Below are 19,746 nucleotides of genomic sequence, written 5' to 3'. Positions count from 1 at the left end.
CTGGCAGGACCCTGGGCAGCAGCTCAGCCAAGGGCCCGAGGCTTGCTGTCATTGGCTGCCCCCAGGCCAACATGTCCTTGGCACTCCCTGATTGAACCATCCGGGGACAGCTCAGAGGACTTGAGCTGCTTTCACCCTGGAGGCCAACCCATTAGAGTCAAGATGGGCTCTTCACTGGCAGAGGTCACAGTGGTGACCCGCATCTGCTGTCCCTGCAGTCCCATAGGAATGAGGACTGTCTGTTACAGCACAGGTGGGGAAACTCATCAGCCGGCATTTGCTGAACGTGAGCTCGTGCTAGGCTGCACTCTAGGCACCGGGTACTCGCTGGCCTCAGGCTGATGCTCGGTGGGGTGATGGATGATGCACGCATGTGCACAGTGAGACAGAACTAGACCGGCCCCACAGGGTCAATAGGGTGCAGTGACAGGGCAGGGGGACTTGCTGAGGTGCGTGGGGTGTGTGAGGCAAATTAGATCAACGGAAAGGAGGCTTCCTCATCAGAGGATGGGAGGGTCTCCTGTGCTGACAGGCAAATGCCTGGGTTTGAGCTAATGCTTCGCTGGAACCCCGCTGAGGTTTTGGTCTCTGCTTTAGCTAGGCTTCCTCCTAAATCCTCTGAGTCTGGGGCAGTGACCTGGTAAAACAGCACGCATCTCTCTCTTTCTTTAGCTCACACACACACACACACACACACACACACACCCCTATGTTTGCCAGTTTCTGTCCTGTGAACACTCTCCCCACAGCCAGTTTCAGGCCACCTAGGGTTTACCAACAGGCGCACAGATTCCGAGCACCGGACACCGCTGTGCTGGAGGTGCCGGCATCTCTGCCTGGGATGCAGCTGAAGACTGCAGGGCATGCAGGCAGACAGTGGCTGCCGTTGACTCCTTTCCTCCTGGTCTCGCCTCCCGACTCAAGCTGGCATCCCCACAGCTCGTGTCTTTGACCCTGGGGCACTGCCCCCTCCGTTGGCTCCTGCAGAGCCTGGCAGGGCTGGGGGGCATTTCAGGGAGCTGTCCCCAAGCCGCCTGCCCAGCGTGCCCAGAGGGCTGTTCTCCTTCCTCTCCTCAAACGTACACAAGGAGAACCGGGGACCCTGCAAGGGAAGGCTGTTCTCCAGTAAAACGGCTCCTCTCTGCGTGTAGCAGGCTGAGGGGGGTGCCTGTCCGGCGGCCTTGGCAGGTCACCCTGGTGAGGGCTCAGGGGCGACAGTAGAGAGCCAGATCTGGGGTGGACCCTAGGCTCCAGTCTGGCTGTGTGCCCTGTGACCCAGGGAGGGCACGACCCCTCTGACCTCAGAATCTGTAATGATAGAGGGCATTTCTCAGACACCACAGGACCTGCAGGGGGTCAGCCACACCAGGGGACCCGTCGGCAGGGGGTGGAGGCAGGTCCCGAGGGCCAGAGCAGCTCTGCTCAGTGGTCTCCACGGCAGGTTCTCCTTAGCACGTACCCCTCCCACTGACCTGTCTGTCAGCTGTCCCAGCCCACCCACAGTTCCTTGAGCACACCTGTGCCCTGGCCCTGTGCGGGCTCCCACCCCAGGGAGCTCATGGTCCATGTGGGTATATACAAACATGCTAGCACCAGGACACCATCAGAGCAAGGTCAGCGCCTGGAGTTGGGCCAGTGTGATGTGGGTGAAGAGAGCAGGATGGATGGGGGTGTGGGGATGGGGCCAGGCTGCTCAGAGAGCCGGTGTGGGGGCCAGCCAGGGATGGGAGAGCAGGACGGGGCTCGGGCCTGTCCTGGGAACCTGGCCCACAGGCAGGGAGGGGAGGAGATGAGGTCATGGAGGTGAGGCATTGTGGGGTGAGCCAGGGACCGGGCCACTTGCTGCTAGGGGACCCAGTGGAGGCCCAGCCCAGGCTGCCCATGCCAAGAGGGCTGGTGATTGTTGTTTCTATGGCGCCCGCATGATCTGCACTGGGGTTGTGGTGGCCAAGCCCCTAGGTCTCAGGAGGTGAAGCCAGGGCAGCTTGCTCTCTGCTGGGCCTGGCTCCTGGAGGCAGCATGGATGTGACCCCCTCTTGGCTGCGAGGACAGGGATGTGATGGTCCATCACCTTCTCCTTCTTGTAGCTTCCCAAGGGCACTGGGTCATCTCCCAGAAGCGCTCAAGCCTGGGGTCTGGAGCCCAAAGCCAGGTCAGCCCTGGGGATGGGGCTTCATTTGATGCCCGTGCTGTGAGCAGGACGTTCAGCCAGGGCAAATAGCCGAGGGGCCTGCCCAGGAACCGGGTCTGGGGCAGCCGCAGGAGCCTGGCAAGGCTGAGGGGAGGTGTTGGCTTTCCAGGGCTGCCCTACAAGGTACCACACGGAGGCTCGGACATCAGGTCTGGAGGTTGGAAATGCGAGCTTGGGTGTGGGCAGGTGGTTCCCTCAGAGGCTGTGAGGGAGAATCCGCTCCCTGCCTCTCCGGCTCCTGGCGGCCACTGCAGTCCTTGCGGTCCCTGGCGTGTAGCCGCATCGCTGCATCCCTGTTCCATTTTTGCATGGCCTGCTCCCTGTGTGCATGTCTGTGTCAAATGTCCCCTTTTATAAGGAAACAGTCATGTTGGATTAGGGCCATCTGACTCCAGTATGACCTCATCTTCACCAGTTACATCTGTAAGGACCCCACCTCCAAATAAGGTCATTCTGAGGCCTGGGGGTCAGGACTCCCACATATGAATTCGAGGGGTCTGCTTCTCTTGATGCTGGTGACAGGTCACCTGGTGGGGCCAGGGGTGTGGGGTCCTGAAGGCTGTGCCGTGCCCAGGAAAGTGAGGGCCCCAGCCAGTTGTCCCTGCGGAGAATCAGTGATGGTGAGCAACCATGGCCTCCATCCCCAAACATGGGGGTGGGGGAGTGGCCTCCTAGGGGTGCCTGAAGCCTTAATGACTGGGATTGGTCCGAGTTCCCGGTGGATCCCCTGGAGGGATCTGCCTCCAGCTGGGTGGGACGTTGGGGGGTCTAACGATCCTCTATCAACATGGACATTTCGGGTTCAGACGGTGGGCAGCAGGCAGGGTGGCCTGACAGGGTTGGGGCCGAGGTCCCTCCTGCCACTGAGGACCCACTGCCTGCTGGGTTCGGAGTCTGGGAAACGCTGAGGACTGGGCCTCACAGACCTGGGGTGAAGCAGCCTTGGACTGGGGGGAGGGGTGTCCTGGCACACTTGGCAGGCGCCAGGGTGGGTGATCGCTTCACCTCGAGTTTGTGGCTTCCTTCCTAGTTTGATGAACTGATGTTCCGTGACTCGCGAGCCAGGCCGGGGTGCAGCTCGGTGAGGGAGAGGGGAGGGACCTGTGAGGGGACAGTCCTTAGAGCCATGAGCGCACACCTGGAAAGAACCTGAAAGGGCACTGATGGGAAGAGAATAAGTCGTGTCCCTGCGGGGGGCGGGGGGGCGGGGGGGGGGCGCAGCCAGCACTCCCGGACACACAGTGGAGACGCATCACAGCGCTAACCACCACACCTGTCCCCCTCCCCACAGCCATCGTTAACCCCAAACAGCCCAAGGAGACGCCCAAAAGCTTCAGCTTCGACTACTCCTACTGGTCACACACCTCGGTAAGCCCGGGCTGGGGGTCCACGGGAGGTAGGCCCCAGCTGTGTGGACACCGCTCAGCCCCTCCTGCTGTGTGGCCCACACCCAGTCCCTCGGCCTCTCTGAGCTGCACGTTCCTCTCTAAATGAGGCGATGACCACATTTCTTCCTGCCCTGGAGGTTCCGGGACATGATGTGGGCCCTCGGGGAATGTAGTGGGCTGAGCCCTCAGCGCCCCCGACTCCTGCAGCTGCAGCCCCTCTTGTCCTGCAGCCCGAGGACATCAACTATGCGTCGCAGAAGCAGGTGTACCAGGACATCGGCGAGGAGATGCTGCAGCACGCCTTCGAGGGCTACAACGTCTGCATCTTCGCCTACGGCCAGACGGGGGCTGGCAAGTCCTACACCATGATGGGCAAGCAGGAGAAGGACCAACAGGGCATCATCCCACAGGCATGTGGGGCAGGGAGGGCATAGGCGATGGGGTGGCAGGACCCAGTGATGGCAGGGACACACAGAGCAGCAGGGGCAGCTGGGAGACCTGCTGGTGGAAGTGACCACCCCCCCGCCAGGGGCTGTGAGGACTGGTGGTCTGGGCAGGGAGAGGTGCCCAGGTTAACTGAAGGCTGAGATGCAGATGCCTCAGATACTGCTGGGACCCACCCCGGCCCAGCCCCCGGGTGGGCTTCTGGATCTGAGCTGCTCAGTGCTTGACCTGGTCAGGGCAGCAGAGAACACTGGGTGGTCTGTAACATGGCAGACCACCCACCCCCCCCACCCCCCAAGGACGGCCGGAGGAGCAGGCCAGTGTGAGCAGATGATACGTGAGAAAAGGTCAGATGTCAATGAGGGGACCACTGAGTTAAGCAGAAGACAGCAGCTCATTCGCCTGCAGGCCTTCTCAGTGCCTTCAAGATGAACTGTGAGGGTGTGAGGGGCCAAGAGAACAACGGCTAGCCTGGGCGCAGGCAACCCATAGCACCCTGAGGGCAGGGCCTTCATCATCTGACTATGTCTTGGGTCTCTACAGCTTTGCGAGGACCTGTTCTCCCGCATCAATGACACAACCAATGACAACATGTCCTACTCCGTGGAGGTAGGGTTCCCCGCCCAGCTTCTGGTCCTCTGGGCATGACTGGGGTCGTAGGCATGGATAGCGATGCTTTTCTGGTGTATAGTGAGACCCCATCACTGGTTTGTGCCCTTAGCTTGTCACTCGCTTGCACATGTGGCAACCATGCCACCACACCCACTCAGGGCACAGGTGTGCAGGGCGCAGGGGAGTGAGGGCCAGTCCTCTGCTCAGCTGGTGTACAGTGAGCTGCTGCTCTGTGCTGGGCACAGGGACAGGTGCCTCAGAGCTGCATAGCCTGGGCCATACTGTGGCTGTGGCCTCAGAGTGGACCCCAGGATGGCTGTGGGTGGGGAGGGCCAGGCAGGCAGGGATGGGCTGACACCCCCAATGCACACACTCACGCAGGGGCTTGGATTCCTTTGCACACCTCCCCCTACCCAGTGGGTGGTCCACGCTCCCTACCCCAAGAGTCTCTAATGGTGGCCCTTGCACTCCCTCCTCAGGGTTCTTGGGTAGTGACCCCCACATCTCCTAATACCCCCTCCTCAGGAGTCCCTGATGACAGCCCCACCTCCCATCTTGAGTATTTCTGATAGCTATCCCCACACCTATCTTTGGGGTTTCTGATGGTGGCTCCCATACAAGTGTCTCCGCCCTGTAGGTCAGCTACATGGAGATCTACTGTGAGCGTGTCCGCGACCTCCTGAACCCCAAGAACAAGGGCAACCTGCGTGTGAGGGAGCACCCGCTGCTGGGGCCGTATGTGGAGGACCTCTCCAAGCTGGCCGTCACCTCCTACAATGACATCCAGGACCTCATGGACTCAGGGAACAAGGCCAGGTGTGTGGGGTGACTTGCCCACCCTCTCTGTCCTCTAACCCCCACTGTGCCCACAGCTTCCAGTCTCTGTGAGGAAGGCTGGTCCCTGGGGCACCTGTCGTCTTCCCTGAGGAGGTGTGGGCCTTGGGGGCCTGCAGCTCCCTGCACAGGGGGACACTGTGACCTACAGGTGGGCTGCTCCTCCTGGGGGTGGGCTGTGCACCCTGTGGGGGGAAGTGCCGGCGCCATCTGTGGCTGCTGCCCCTGTTGGTCATCCCTACAGGCAGCTGGCCTGCTGGGCCCAGTGACCAGGAGACTGAGGTCTGGCCCACCTGCTCTGAGGGTAAATGGGGCCCGTGGATAGGGCTCTGGGCAGGAGCTCATGGGGAAGTGTCAGCTGTAGGCACTGCCGGCCATAAGCAGCCCATTTTCCTGGGCTTCACTGCCTGGTTGTCATGACAACAGTCCCCCTCTTTATCACCCAGGAACTCCTGGAGGGTTAGGGTTCCCTTTGTGGGTCACCACCACCCCTCATTTGTGGTCCTGTGGGGGCTCTGTTCTGATGAGGCCCCTCGTGCTGTGGGCTGTCAGACAGGGAGCCTATCGGGGGACACTTCCCTGAGGTCTCTGCCTGTCGGTGGCTTTGGGGCTTCCCACATCACAGCCGTGAGGGCTCCTGCTCAGCTTATAGAGTGAGCAATACCTGGCTTTGCTGAGCACCTGGGAGTAGAGATATATCCCCAGTCACAGCACCCCAAGTACCAGGCTGGAGCTGGGGGGTGAGGGTCCCATGATGGACATGGTGGACAGGGGTGTGTGGGCCCTGTTGCTCTGACAGGAGGCATGGTCACCAGCGGGGCAACCCTGAGAACCCAGGGGAGCTGACACCCCATGACCTGGCCCAGGGGACTGGCACCACTGGTGACCCGAATGTCCAACCACAGGATGATGGGTAACCCCAAGTGGCTTCTGTCCCCTCAGGACTGTGGCCGCCACGAACATGAATGAGACCAGCAGCCGCTCCCACGCCGTCTTCAACATCATCTTCACTCAGAAGCGCCATGATGCGGAGACCGACATCACCACAGAGAAAGTGAGCGTGGCCTTGGTGCTGGTGACATCAGGCAGGCGGACGGGTCCGGCCGGTCAGGCAGGATGAGGAGGCCAAGCCACACACTGGCCTGGGAGGCATGGGCAGCGACCTCACACCGGGTACCAGGCACTTCCAACCCTTGGTGAGAGGTTGGCCAGACCTGGGAGGCCGCCTCATCTGGGCATTTGATGCCACCTGGGTGTGGAAGGGACTTGGGGTGGAGGAGCCATGGACTCTCCTACCAGATGGTTTTGGTGGAGACTGGGGGCTGAGATGTCCCCAGAACTGCACCCCAGCACAGCCCCACAGGCTCAGGATGCCTGGGCGACCCGTGGAGGCAGCAGTGGAGGCCAAGAGGTCTCAGCTCGAGTGAGTGCCTGTTACAGAGGTGACCGTGGGCACTGGCATCTTCGAGCACAAAGGAGAGGCTGTGCTGAGCGGGCACCACCCTGCCCCACTGCCCACAGCCCCAGATGCCTTTCCCATGTGCCTTGGCATGCGCCATGGACCCAGGCAGGGGGGTCCTCTTCTGAGGCCTCTATCCCGACACACATCTGTGGGCTCCGGAAAGGGGCAGCAGAGCCGGTGCCAAGCCTGTCACGTCCACCAGTAGCTGTGCCCTACAGCGCCAGGTTCCCTCTGATTGTGCCTCTCCCCCACCCCCACGTCCAGGCCTTCTCCCAGGGCACCTCAGCCACCTCCTGGAGGGCCGGCTCTCTCAGGCAGCACCCTAGGATCCACAGAGGGTCAGGGAAGATAGCGCCACTCAGACCTGGTGGTGCTGGGGTCACCTCGGCCAGGCACTAGCCTCCTGGAGGCTCATGACAGCCCAATGGGGCCTGGAGGGCAGGGATGGGTCAGCCTGGTTGCAGGGTACCGAGAGGATCCCACTGATGTCTGGGCCTGTTGACATCTGGGCGAGTTGCCCTCAGTAGCCATGCTCAAGAGGGCCTTGGCCTCCTCTGAATGCAGGTGGCCACCTGCCCTAGGCCAGGGAAGTGTACTGGGGCCCCCTGCCCCGGGCACGAGGAATTCAAGCAGTGGCTGGGGCACTGGAACCGGGTTTAAACCCCAGCACAGGCAAAGTTCCCATCTGTGGAAATGGGTGCTAGTGAGGGACCCACCTCATGGGTGCTGTGGGGAGTCCACGCACAAACACGTGAAGAGCATCGAGTGTGCAGAAAACAGTGTGGCCGCAACCCTGTGCTCAGGGGTGGGGGGCCTGCAGCCTGTGAGGTGAGGTGGCCTCAAACCTCAGGTAGTGTCCGAAGAGCTGCGAACAGAGGTGCAGAAGGAACGCAGGGCCACAGACTTTTAGACCCCAGGGTGGGGCTTGGCCATGGCTCTGCGGGTGGGCCCTTTAGGCGGTGCCCAGGGAGGAAGGGTGCCCCATAGCAGCCTCATGGCATCTTCTGCAGTTGACACATTTGCCTTTTCAGGTGAGCAAAATCAGCCTGGTGGACTTGGCTGGGAGCGAGCGGGCTGACTCCACAGGAGCGAAGGGCACGCGGCTCAAGGTAGGGGTCCGACTGCCACGCCCATGGAGACCAGTGGGTCCCCTGCTACCCTACTCAAAGGCGGGGTCAAGTCTTCAATCCTGGCTTGTTCCAGGGTGGGCCAGGCAGGAGGGCTCAGCCCTTCTTGGGGTTGGAGGGAGGTATTGGGGCCACCCTCAAGGGTGAGCCTAGGTGGGTGGGTGGGGGGCACAGGTGAGGAGATGGGAGAAGACCAGCAGGCAGACAACCTGGCAGGAAAGCTGGGCCCTCTGTGGGCCCCACAGCACCTCGCCACTGGGGTCTGCGCTTTCCCACCGGAAGAACACAGGCTGAGGCAGCTGTGGGAGGTGCAGTGAGCTGGCCGGCCATGGTCCTGCGGGGATACAAGCAGTCTTGAGTGTCAGGAAAGAGAATTTTTGTTTCCCTGAGCCCCCCTTTGGTCCCCACTGTTACCTGATGGATGGGATGGGGCTTTGGAAATGTTTCCAGGTGGGGCATCTGTGGGGTGTTACTAGGATTTCTAGGAAGCCCAGGAGAACCCTGGGCAAACTGCACTCCCTTGCCCGGCCAGGTGGGCCTCTGATCGGCCTCCTGTCGGAGGCTCCCATACCCCCTAAAAGCCCAAAGGGTCAACAGTCCTGGCTGGGTGGCCTCAGCCCACCCCACATGGGTCAGGCCCCAGGCTCCCGAGGCTTCCTAATGTCCCGACCGTCTTCTCCACCACAGGAGGGAGCCAATATCAACAAGTCCTTGACTACACTGGGGAAGGTCATCTCTGCTCTGGCTGAAATGGTGAGTGGGCTCGGGCTTCTAGGACGAGGCTGATGGGGCAGACCATGGAGGGGCCGCCCTGTCCTGCTTTCCTCGGGGATGCTGGGAGCCTGTAGGGGTTTGAGGGAAGCCCAGAGATGTGGGTGGGGTGTCACTAGGCTACAGATGGAGTCACTTCCTGAAGCCTCAGTGTCCCCACCTGTAAAATTGGGGTGAGCTGTATTCCCCCCAGGGCCCTTTGCAGGTCACCATGAGCTTTGGTGAGCTTGTTGGCGGGCGTCCTTCTCGGAGGGCAGGGCTGTGTCAGCTCTGACCTCAGTTAGCCCCACCTGGGCCATCCTCCAGGAGGGAGCCCATGGCCCTTGGAGCTGAGGGACTGGGTTTGATGGGCCCCACAGGGCAGGCAGTATTGCCCACTCACCAAGACACCCAGGCCTTCAGCCAGGGATGGGCAAATCTCCGGAGACCCTGCCCACCTCTGAAATTGTTGATGGAGGGAAGGGCTGATGGGGGGCAGCAGCCTGAGAGGCTGCACTATCATTTGGTCTGACTCTCGGGCCCAGCTCAGGGTGGCCAGCGATGGCCGGGCGGCGAGTGATGGACGCCTGGCACGTGCTCAGGCCTTCCCTGCTCCTTTGCCCTCTGGAGCCAGCCCGTCCCCCTCTCCTCGCACACCCTGGGGCCCCAGGCTCGCTCCAGGTCCTCAGACTCTTTCTGTCTTTTCCTTTTCAGGACTCTGGGCCCAATAAGGTGAGCTGCTTACTTCAGTTCCGGCGGGGAGGCGTCTTCAGTCCTTGATGGGGAGGGGCTAGAAGCAAACAGTGTCCTTAGCTCAGGCTACCCTCGCGAAGGCTGCGGCAGTAGAATCCACCCCTTCATTTGTGCACTTACCCAGCAAACACATTGCGCCCAACTCTGAGCTAGGCCCCGAGCTAGGAGAGCAACACAGCCTCTGGGGCCTGGGCAGTGCAGGAGGCAGATAATAGAAACAGAAAGGAAGACTATAGGGGTGGGCAAAAGTAGGTTTACAGTTGTGAGTGAAACAGTTACTAAAGCTATCATAATAGTCATAACCTGCATGTCTTTTTCCATACGAACAATTGTGTTGACCTTCTAGGAATAAGACGGTGCAGGCTGGGAAGGCCGAGGAGAGGGAGGGCGGTGGGTGGTTCTGGGAGTTGCTGAGCATGGCAGAGCAAGGGCTGCTGGTGGGTGGACGGGCACTGGTGAGGGAGCAGCAAAAGTCAAAGGCGAAGTAACTGAGTGATTGTACGGCATATACTGTGGTGACAAGGACAAATGTGGCAGAGATTCAGCCTCAGGAATTAAGTAAAGAAGAGTAGGAATGGAGTTTTTCACCCACCAAGTTTCCAAAGGACAAAGGGAAGCCCCAAGTACTGATGGCTTGGAGCTCAAACCGGCTCACAGAGCCGGCCCAGCGTTCCTGAAACCCCCTTTGATAGCGTGTCTTGAGAGCTTTCACCCTTTGTCCCCTGAGAGTTGTGGAGCTCCTCTTGGGGATCATCCTAAAAAGCAATGACGAATGTGTTGGCCCCAGAGAAATGGCCCGGCCCCTTGCAGGGGCACCTGTGAGTGTCCATGGGAGGGGCTCTGGGGGCAGGGGCCGTGTCTGCTGGCCACTATGGGGGCTCCACAAATATTTTTTTAAAATCTTCTCCCAAGGATATTTTCCCATTGATTTTTAGAGAGTGGAAGGGAGGGAGGAGGGGTGGGGAATAGAGACAGAGAGAGAGAGAGAGAAACATCAATGTGAGGGAGACACATCAATCGGTTGCCTCCTGCACATGCCCTGACCGGGGCCAGGGATTGAGCCTGCAACCCAGTGCTCTTGACCGGGAATTGAACCCAAGACCCTTTGGTCCAAGGGCCGAGAACCCCAGCTAGGGCCACAAATACTTCTTAAGCAGCTGTGTACATAAAAGAGCCAACACTGGAAAGTAACTGAATCTTCATGATTAGTGGAGTCACTATGTCAGTCATGGCGGGTTCACCGAGGTGATTCTCGCAGCCATTATATGGGCTGGAGTCCACATTTTGAGTGGATTTGCCTTACTAGAGGAATAAAGAGCCACTGGGGTAGACAGTGTGGAGGGTGCTTCTTAATGGGAGGGAGGGGCACTGGTATGAAAGCAGGGCTTGCAATCTGGCTTCTGAAGGGAGGTGGGAAGTTTGATGGACATGGAGGGTGAGTGCTGTGTGGAAGGGCGGTAAGCTGTGGGGCTGGCGGAGGCCGGATGCCGCACTTCGTTGTGGGCCTTTTATTTCAGTCAGCAGAGCCACTGCTGGTGTTTGAGGAGGGGCTCAGATGGGCCCTTCTGACAGGGCGGAGGGCGATACACCAGCCGTGACATCAGCATGCCTGGGCTCGGGTCCCACTGTGCGACCCAGACACGGTGGGGATGACAAGCGAGGGACCTGAGGGATGTGCAGCAAGTCGCTGATTCCAGCCCTGGGGGAGGTGCCTGGCGGGGCACCCTGGGTCCAGGTGTGGAGAAGCCTTAGAGCTGGCCCAGCCCTGTCCCCCACGGCAGCCTTGGCTTTGGGGACCACCCTGTGCTTGCCTCTCCTCCTCCATGAGTTCAGGGTTGACCTTGAATGTTCCTCCCGCACAGAACAAGAAAAAGAAGAAGACAGATTTCATTCCCTACCGAGATTCTGTGCTGACCTGGCTCCTCAGGGAGAACCTGGGTGAGGACTGGTGGGTTCGCCCAACCCTGGGGTTCTAACTCCCAGCCTGGGCCACTGCCCCGTCTTCCTGCCTAGAGGAGTGCCCAGCCACCAGGAGGCCTAGTTCCTTTCTGGGCCACGACTGAGGTGAACCTGGGGGTCCTTCCAGAGGGCCTGGGACAGTGGCCAGAGAAAGGTTATTGACAGCAAGTGTGGGGAACCAGGATGGTCCATGGGCCACAGAACCCACCCACCATGTCAGGGTTCCTTGTTCAGGCCCGTGACACCCAGACCAAGTGCCCACTCCTCTCTGGCCTTGGTTTCCCGTTCTATGATAGGGACCCGGGACTCTGCTTGCTGGGTTTTGGGGAGCTGCCATAAATCACCCCTTCTCCTCTCTGCCTGAGTTTGTAACCAGTAGCAGTAAATGGGGAGATGGAAACTGAAATGCCTCTCACCCAAATATAAACTCAGGGATCCTCCCCAGCGGGGGAAGTTGATGCCTAGGGCGATAGACTGAGTCTTGGGCTGGCCTGATGAACATAGACAGCGGATCCCCGGCCTTTCTCGGCTGCATCCTAGAGCCCCTCTGTGCCACCCAGTTGGCCCATTTTTCTGTTTACCTCTCTGAGCCACAGGCCCCCCCCCCCCCCCAGCTGTAAATGTAGGAGGGGACCGAGAGGGGAGAACAAGGCCGTGGGCTGACCTTCTGCACGGCCTGGTCTTCTTCCCACAGGTGGGAACTCGAGGACGGCGATGGTGGCGGCCCTGAGCCCCGCAGACATCAACTACGACGAGACCCTGAGCACGCTGAGGTGTGTTCTTGAGGGAGGCGGGCCCTGGGCCCCAACCAGGCTCGGGTGGGAGTGATCCCTCCCTGCCCAAGTCAGGAACACCTGTGAGGGGGGTGCCTCTTGGGGAGGTCATTTCACCTGGGACTCCTTGAGGCTCCAAGGACTGTCAGGGGTGCCTGGGTCTCCATGGGACCTGTTCCATTCCCATAACCCTTTGGGGTACACTTTGGGGCTACAAGTGGCCAAGGGCCCTCGTGCAGACGACTGAGAGAGCTGTGCTTGTGGGCTGAGCAGCTTGCAGCCCCAATCAGTCATGAGAGCCACTGCGGATCTTTAATTAGCAGAGGGGTGAGGGTGTCTTAAAGGTCCCCCTGGCTGCAGGCGGGTACCCTTTGGGGGAAGCCCGGGCTCCTGCCCTGCAGGAGGCTGCCTAGCAGCCAGGTCAGCATCTCGGGTCCTTTTGACTGAGCACTGCTGGTAGTAAAGAGAAAAAGGACACGGGACACGCTCCCCTCTGTACCTACGTGTGCATTTGCTGTGCAAGGCTCGGGCTCAGACAGGCAAACACGTGGATGTTCTCACATCCCCTACGGGCTCCCTCCACCCTGGAACCGAGGTCCAGGAGCCCAGGCCTCTTCATAGGGAGAAGATGCCGCCCCATCCCTTCTGGGGCCTGGGTTTCCCTAAGTGGGTGAGCTAGGGCAGGGTGACCCCACCTGTAGGTCTCTGGGAAATGGCCCTATTGACTCCCAGTGGGGTGACTCTTTGCTCTGCCCAAGCCCCAGGCCCTTGCTCTGCCCCCCCACCCCCAACCCTTGGGCCTGCCAGCATGGGCACAGCCCACAGCTCCCTCTGCTGCCCAGGTACGCGGACCGGGCTAAGCAGATCCGCTGTAACGCCGTCATCAACGAGGACCCCAACAACAAACTGATTCGTGAGCTGAAGGATGAGGTGACCCGGCTGCGGGACCTGCTGTATGCCCAGGGTCTTGGGGACATCACCGACAGTGAGTATCTGTGTCCGCCTGTCCTGGGCTGGGGGACCAGGCTGTGGGTCCCCAGGGACCTCCTGGGCCAGCCTGGCCTCCCTCCTGGGATTCCCTCCTGGACTGGGGTGGGTCAGGCTGCCACCAAGGTCCCTCTGACCCAGTCCCAGCCCCTGCCTTGTTCCTGGCAGAGCTGCCCTGGATGGGAGGCCTGGGTACTGGCCTTGGCCTGGGGGGACCGCGTGGTTTGGGTTTGGTGCTGGCCCAAGCAGGCCAGAGATGGTCTCCCCAGAAGCCATGTTGGCATGCCACGGGTGTGGGGGTCCCTGTGTCCCCGCTGAAGACCAGAGCTGCCTGCCTGATGCCCGGCCTGGGACGGGCAGCCCCGGACTCTCGAGACAAACCTCTTCTTCTGTTTCTCTGTCTCTCCTCCCTCCCCCACGCCTCCGCTCCCCCTTAGCCAACACTGTGCCCGGAGGACCCAAATGTGTGTATCCCCTTGCTGCTCTCTGTGCATCCCTGCTTCTGCCACCTGCCCTCAGGGTGTGGGGCAGCCCAGTGGGAGGGGCGAGGCCCAGGGACAGCGGGGAGGGGCAAGCCCACCCCCTCTTTAGGGGCTGGGACAGCAGCCCTCTCACAGGTGCCCTTCTGGTAGATTTGGGGTCACATCCCTGTGTATATGGAGCACCAGGGAGGCAAGGGGCTGCCAAGGCCTCTTCAGACTAAAAGTGTCTGGGCTCAGGCTCCTGGCCCCCATGTGCCCCAGAGGCCTGGGGAGTCCCGAGTGTCAGCGCTGGAGGCCCGGTCCATCCCTGGCTCCTGGCCCCGACCTCTCTCGGGCCCTTCATGCCCCAAGGCCTTTTCCCTCTGGAAATGCCAAGAGTCTGGTTGCTGCCAGATCCTCCCCACCTGTGACCCCTGCTGGCCTTGGGCCTGGCTCCCTGAGCAAGGGCACAGTTCAGTGCCTCCCGACCCCAAGGGTGGAGGGGCTCTCGGCTTCCCCAGTACCCCGTGCTGTCCCGTTTGCTGCTGCTTTGCTCCACGTCTGCTTCTGCCAGGAGGGGCCTAAGGGGTGTCACAGCCCCAACTCTGGGGCCTTCGGGGCCCTGGTGTGGCTGGGGCTCCCTGGGTGCCCAGTGCTGGGATACTCCATGCTCAGAGCAGCCTCTCGGTAGTGGAGGAGTAGGGGCTTCCTGAAGGGTCCCTCCAGGGGTGGACGGCACAGCTTGACCCGAAGCTCAGAGATGCATTGTGGGCCAGGTGAGGGGTGGGCAGAGGGGGGCGCCCACAGCAGAAAGGATGAGCACGAGTGTCAGGGCCCAGTGACGGTGAAGGGAAGTGGACAGGGCGGGAGATGCAGGGAGGGCTGGAGGAGCCATGGAGCTCACGCAGCTCAGGTTCAGAGGCTGAAGGCAGCCTGGGTGGCGCGGGTTTGGCATGCAGGTGCAGGGAACGCAGAGAGGCCTTGGCCCAGGGCAGGGGAGTGGAGCGAGGGGCTCTGGGGGTCCGATGGTGCTGTGCTGCTGTGGGAGGGGGCGGGCAGGGGGGCAGGGCCCATCGTGTGGGGTGACAGGTGGCCTTGCATGTGTTGCCCGGCGCCTGGCAGCTGCGCCTCACTAATAGTTTCTGTTTTCTGCCTTCTCTTCACCCACCTCCCAACTTGTGTCTCTTTTCTCTCCCTCCCGTCTGTCTGCCCCCCTCTCCCTCCCTTCCTCCCGTAGACCTGTCTGACCTTGACAACAATGACCATAACTGTGGCTGGGCGGAGTTGAGTCAAGCCCCTGACAATCTCTCCACAGTGACCAACGCCCTGGTGGGCATGAGCCCCTCATCCTCGCTCTCAGCCCTGTCCAGCCGCGCGGCCTCTGTGTCCAGTCTGCACGAGCGCCTCTTGTTTGCCCCGGGCAGTGAGGAGGCCATCGAAAGGCTGAAGGTGAGGGCAGGGCCAGAGCGGGCACCAGGCCCTGGGAAACTGAGCTTGGAGCCGTGGGCATGGCCTCGCCTCCCGGGGAGGCCCCCTCCTCTGGGCCCAGGGCCGAGCCCTCTTGTTAAAGGCAGGAGGTGAGGCCGTGCCCCGGGCGCCCCCTCCACCTGTCACTGCTCTCCACCCAGCACCACGGGGCCCTCCTTGCTGACAGGGGGGTGGGTGTCCTGGGGGCTCTGCCTCCCCTCTTGGCTATTCTGTGGTTGCGAGCCTTTGCCCTCTGGTCCCCTTGTGCCCACAGTCACTCCCTCACCCCCTGCAATGAGCCAGGCTGGTTTTAGGTTTTCTGTCCTGTTTTCCTGGGTGCAGGGTGAGCCCAGACCTTGGAGACGGAAGGATTTAGGGTTCAAAAGCACAGAGGCCAGACTCCAGGCTGGGGTGGGGCAGCAGGGGGCGGGGGCCCTGGGCATAGGCCCACATGGGGTGGCGGCCCCCCTGGGTGTGGGGTCCACCAGGGTGTGGGCTGGAAGCAAACAGGAAGTGTTTTTACTCCGTTCCCTGGGTGTGTCCAGAGGCAAGCACACAGTTTTGAGCTCACACTACCCCTCAGCCCTGGATCCTTCAGAAATCAAGCTCCAGCCTGGAATGGGGTCTTGGTGCTCTGCAGCCCTGCTCTCTGCCTGGCCCCTGACCTCGCTCTGCTCTGTGTCGCCCCCCCAGGAGACAGAGAAGATCATAGCCGAACTCAACGAGACCTGGGAGGAAAAGCTTCGGCGGACGGAAGCCATCCGGATGGAGAGGTGGGTGGTGGGGACACAGGGCCAGCACAGCTCTGCGCTCCAGCGTGGGCTCTGGCAGACCCATCCTCTTTCACCTGGTGACCCCCAGGTCCTGTCCTGTGGTCCCACAGACCTGATCAGGTGGTCTGTACCTCCAAGCAGACACCTTAACTCACTGACCAGATGGGTCACTGCCTGGGCTCTGCCTTGGACTGTGTGGCCAGAGCACCACTGGCTCCCGGTCACTTGTGGGGAGGCAGGTCCTGTGGCCTCTTGAGGTTTGAGCTAACCCCCATCTTCCCTCCAGGGAAGCCCTGCTGGCCGAGATGGGCGTGGCCATGAGGGAGGATGGCGGCACTCTGGGTGTGTTCTCTCCCAAAAAGGTAGGAGCAGGTCCCCACTTTGTGGGGCCCGGCTTGAACAGGCCTGGGCCCCCTGCAGCCTTCGAGGGGTCTCAGTCCTCTAGAAGGAGTGGGCGTACAGCAGGGGGTCCAGGCCCTGAGGGCCCACACCCACCACAGACGGGCCCTCCCTGTGTGAGACCCAGCCCCCCTCCTCAGGGCGGGGCTTCCCTATAGCCTTAGGAAGTGGGCTGGGGTGCTCGTCCAGGTCAGGGTGACACTGGGAACCAGACTCAGGCTGGACCCTACCTGGAGCCTGTGCTGCCCACAGACAGGGCGGGGCCGGACCTGGGGCTGGGAGTCAGCTCCCTCTCAGAGCTCACCAGACCTTGTCTTAGGAGGGTCTCAGGGTCTGCCAGCGGGGAGCCCTCCAACGGAGTCCCCCTCCGATGCTCAGATGGAGCATTTGGGGAAAAGTCTCTGATGATTCTAGGAGCCAGACACCACCACCACCCCAAAGATTGCCAGATCCTTCTAGCCCTTAGGAGCAGAGCTCCAAGCCAGGGGGCCTCCCTGGAGGCAGTGGTAGTGGCTCTCCAGGCCCTGCCCCTGCCACCTTGTTGGTGAGGAGGCACCGGGCCTCCTCCCACAGTGCAGCCCCCAGTGGTCGGCTTTTCACCCCAGCTTTGTTTGGGGCAAATGGGTTCTGTGTTTGCCAGTCTTTGAAGCCCCCGTTGAGCCATTGGGGGCTCCAAGGGAAGAGGAGTCAAGGGCACTGGTATGGTGGGCTCCCTGGAATGGGACCAGGCTTCTTGGGCTTCTGCCCCTACACAGTCCAGGCTGGGGGACAGTGCATGCTGACAGGCAGGAGGAAGGGGTGTTGGGGGGACCTGGGACAGAGTGGGGAGCAGGCAGGGCCTTGATGGGGTCTTACTTCACATCCCTTCTGGAGAGGCCTTGGTTTTCTAAAGTGTGTTGTTCCTGGGCTGTTTCAGACCCTGCTCCTTCCTGGAGGGGTGGGGCGCCCCCAGGCTGGCTTGTGGAGCTGTGGGTGCAGGGGCCTCAGGGTGCTGGGTGCCCTGCAGTTCTTTATCTTCATTGGTCGCCCTGGGTATGGAGGACAGCCCTGGGGACCACTGCAGACACCTCCTCCTCAGAACCACAGTGTTCCTGGGACTCTGGGTCCCCTCACTTAGCCCAGCCGGCAAGCACAGCCCTTCCACACACGCGTGCTCCAGGCTGGGGTGGCTGGGATGGTTTGTCTGGGAGTCTGATGACCCGGTCTTCACAGCCCTACACAGACGTGTGAGTGGGGTGCTGAGGGACTTACAGCTCTGGGTGGGGACAGCGCGCCCCAAGGTGTCAGGTGGGAAACTGAGGAAGCTGGCCCAGCCTCTGCCTGTTGCAGGACTCTCGCCCAGGACACAATATGGTGGTTCCTGAGCTGAGGGATGGGGGGAGAGCATCAGAGGGATGGACGTGGGGCGGCGGGCCCCAGGGGGCAGAGCCTGCAGCAGCTGCCCTGGGGACAGAGTGGAGCAGGGAGTCCAGGGCAGGACTTAGACAGGGGCCACTGGGGGGAGATGGTCACCTTGGCTTTGGACCGTGTTTTGCTCGACCATGGACAGGAGAGGCATGGTGAGGGGTTGTCGACTTGGATGGAGACTTTCACAACCTCTCTGCTCCCACTGCCAGCGTCTGAGGCCTTCTTGGCCAGAGTTCTACTCCTTGGTTCGGGTGCCCACTGGAGCCCTTGCTCCTGGGTGCCCACCACAACTCCAAGCGCCCCTGGGCCCTTGAGTGCTGAGAGCTGGGCTCCCAGTCCCTCCCGAAGCCCAGCTCCCCCTGAGTGCCAAGGCTGAGCCCCTACCCAGCCTGCTACCTGGCTGTCCCCTCCAAGTCTGTGGAGTCCCTGTCAAAGGCTCTTCCTCTGGGAAACTTTTCCTTCATGTGTCCGGTCCTCCCTGCCAAGCTGGAAGGATGCCGTGTCCCTCACAAGGCCAGGCCCAGCATTGGTGGTGGTCTGGTGCCCAGGGAGAGAGGTCAGGTAGGCAGCCAATGCTGGGCTCCTGCTCCCTGCAAGACAGGTGACCCTCCTCTCTCCCTAGACGCCGCATCTTGTCAACCTGAACGAGGACCCGCTGATGTCTGAGTGCCTCCTCTACTACATCAAGGATGGGCTCACCAGGTGGGGCAGGCTCACAGGTGGGGTGGTTCACCAGGTGGGGTGGGCTCACAAATGGGGTGGGCTCATAGGTGGGGTGGCTCATAGGTGGGGTGGTTCACCAGGTGGGGCGGGCTCACAAATGGGGTGGGCTCATAGGTGGGGTGGCTCACCAGGTGGGGCAGGCTCACAAATGGGGTGGGCTCATAGGTGGGGTGGCTCACAGGTGGGGTGGGCTCACCAGGTGGGGTGGGCTCACAGGTGGGGTGGGCTCACCAGGTGGAGCAGGCTCACGGATGGGGCAGCAGTGGGGGTGAGGGCCCATCCATGTTTCCTGGAAGTGATGCTCTGGCTACGCTGGGCCGAGTGGCTCTCCCAGGATTGGCTGTGTTTGGGGGTATTCCATGTGCCCCCACTCATGTGCATCTTGGATGTTTCCCATTAAAGCCCAGGTAGGTGTCCCTGGAGGCTGCAGGGGAAGTGGGGAGGGAGCCAGCAGGTGGCATCCTGGGTACCCTGGTCATTGATGACTGTGCTCCCCCTGTTCCCCACAGAGTGGGCCGCGAGGATGGGGAGAGGCGGCAAGACATCGTCCTGAGCGGGCACTTCATCAAGGAGGAGCATTGTGTCTTCCGGAGCGACTCCAGAGGCGGCAGTGAAGGTATTGCTACTCTTCACCCCACCCCAGTGCTGCTGAGCCTCCGGTCAGCCCAGGCCAGCTCATTACCTCCAAGATCCCTGGTCAGTCCTGGGAAGCCCCTCCATCAGACAGGGACTTGGGCGACTAGGCTGGGGCTGTGGGCAGCCTCTCCTGTGTCGGAGTGTTTTGGGGTGATCCTGGGTGGTGGGACAGTGAGCCATGAGGAGCCAGCCAGGTTGAGGGTGGAGAATTATTTCTGGACCACACTTTCCCGCTGTCTGTGGAGCGGCCACCGGCCCAACACCTGCTGGTCAGAGTGTTGTTACAGCTGAGGCCAGGTGTCCAGCCACCTCTGGGCTGCACACGGTGGCCGACACCTGCTGTATAACTGGGACACTTCAGGGTGGTGGCCTTAAACAATATTGGGGACATTGGCTCTCCCAGAATTCTCTGTCCCCAAAGCCTGCCCTCCCCTGAGTGGGCGGGCACAGAGCCAGAGAGGCTCCGGGACTCCTGGGGACATGCTGCCCACCTGGAGAGCCTGACAGGGTTGGTGTCAGCCCAGAACAGCCTCCTGGCTCTTTGACAGGGTGCCACTCTCCTCATCTATTAATCAGGTGTGACCCCTCGGCTTCTCTGAG

At 61.3% G+C, this 19,746-nt stretch overlaps 1 protein-coding gene across 27 annotated transcripts in view; it reads left to right on the top strand.

Moving 5' to 3' along the window:
* Positions 1–19,746, top strand: part of KIF1A (kinesin family member 1A) — a 72,975-nt gene that overhangs the window by 18,217 nt on the left and 35,012 nt on the right. For 16 of the 27 annotated variants that reach the window (XM_070422554.1, XM_070422555.1, XM_070422569.1 and 13 more), the window contains 17 exons: positions 3,483–3,559; positions 3,810–3,989; positions 4,567–4,632; positions 5,273–5,451; positions 6,412–6,523; positions 7,963–8,040; positions 8,746–8,811; positions 9,523–9,540; positions 11,424–11,499; positions 12,215–12,293; positions 13,136–13,278; positions 13,718–13,744; positions 14,979–15,190; positions 15,902–15,981; positions 16,268–16,343; positions 18,410–18,489; positions 19,020–19,126. In XM_070422554.1, coding sequence (XP_070278655.1) covers positions 3,483–3,559; positions 3,810–3,989; positions 4,567–4,632; positions 5,273–5,451; positions 6,412–6,523; positions 7,963–8,040; positions 8,746–8,811; positions 9,523–9,540; positions 11,424–11,499; positions 12,215–12,293; positions 13,136–13,278; positions 13,718–13,744; positions 14,979–15,190; positions 15,902–15,981; positions 16,268–16,343; positions 18,410–18,489; positions 19,020–19,126 — 1,656 coding nt within the window. The remainder of the gene's footprint in view (positions 1–3,482; positions 3,560–3,809; positions 3,990–4,566; positions 4,633–5,272; positions 5,452–6,411; positions 6,524–7,962; positions 8,041–8,745; positions 8,812–9,522; positions 9,541–11,423; positions 11,500–12,214; positions 12,294–13,135; positions 13,279–13,717; positions 13,745–14,978; positions 15,191–15,901; positions 15,982–16,267; positions 16,344–18,409; positions 18,490–19,019; positions 19,127–19,746) is intronic. The other 11 variants (XM_070422561.1, XM_070422560.1, XM_070422581.1 and 8 more) reach the window with 2 other exon arrangements.

This window comes from Myotis yumanensis, unplaced genomic scaffold (assembly GCF_028538775.1).
Source record: "Myotis yumanensis isolate MYYU_CA2020_CCGP unplaced genomic scaffold, mMyoYum1.0.hap1 SCAF_8, whole genome shotgun sequence".
NCBI lineage: Eukaryota > Metazoa > Chordata > Mammalia > Chiroptera > Vespertilionidae > Myotis > Myotis yumanensis.
The sequence above is the reverse complement of the archived record's forward strand: the minus strand, read 5'-3'. Positions and strand labels throughout refer to the sequence as shown.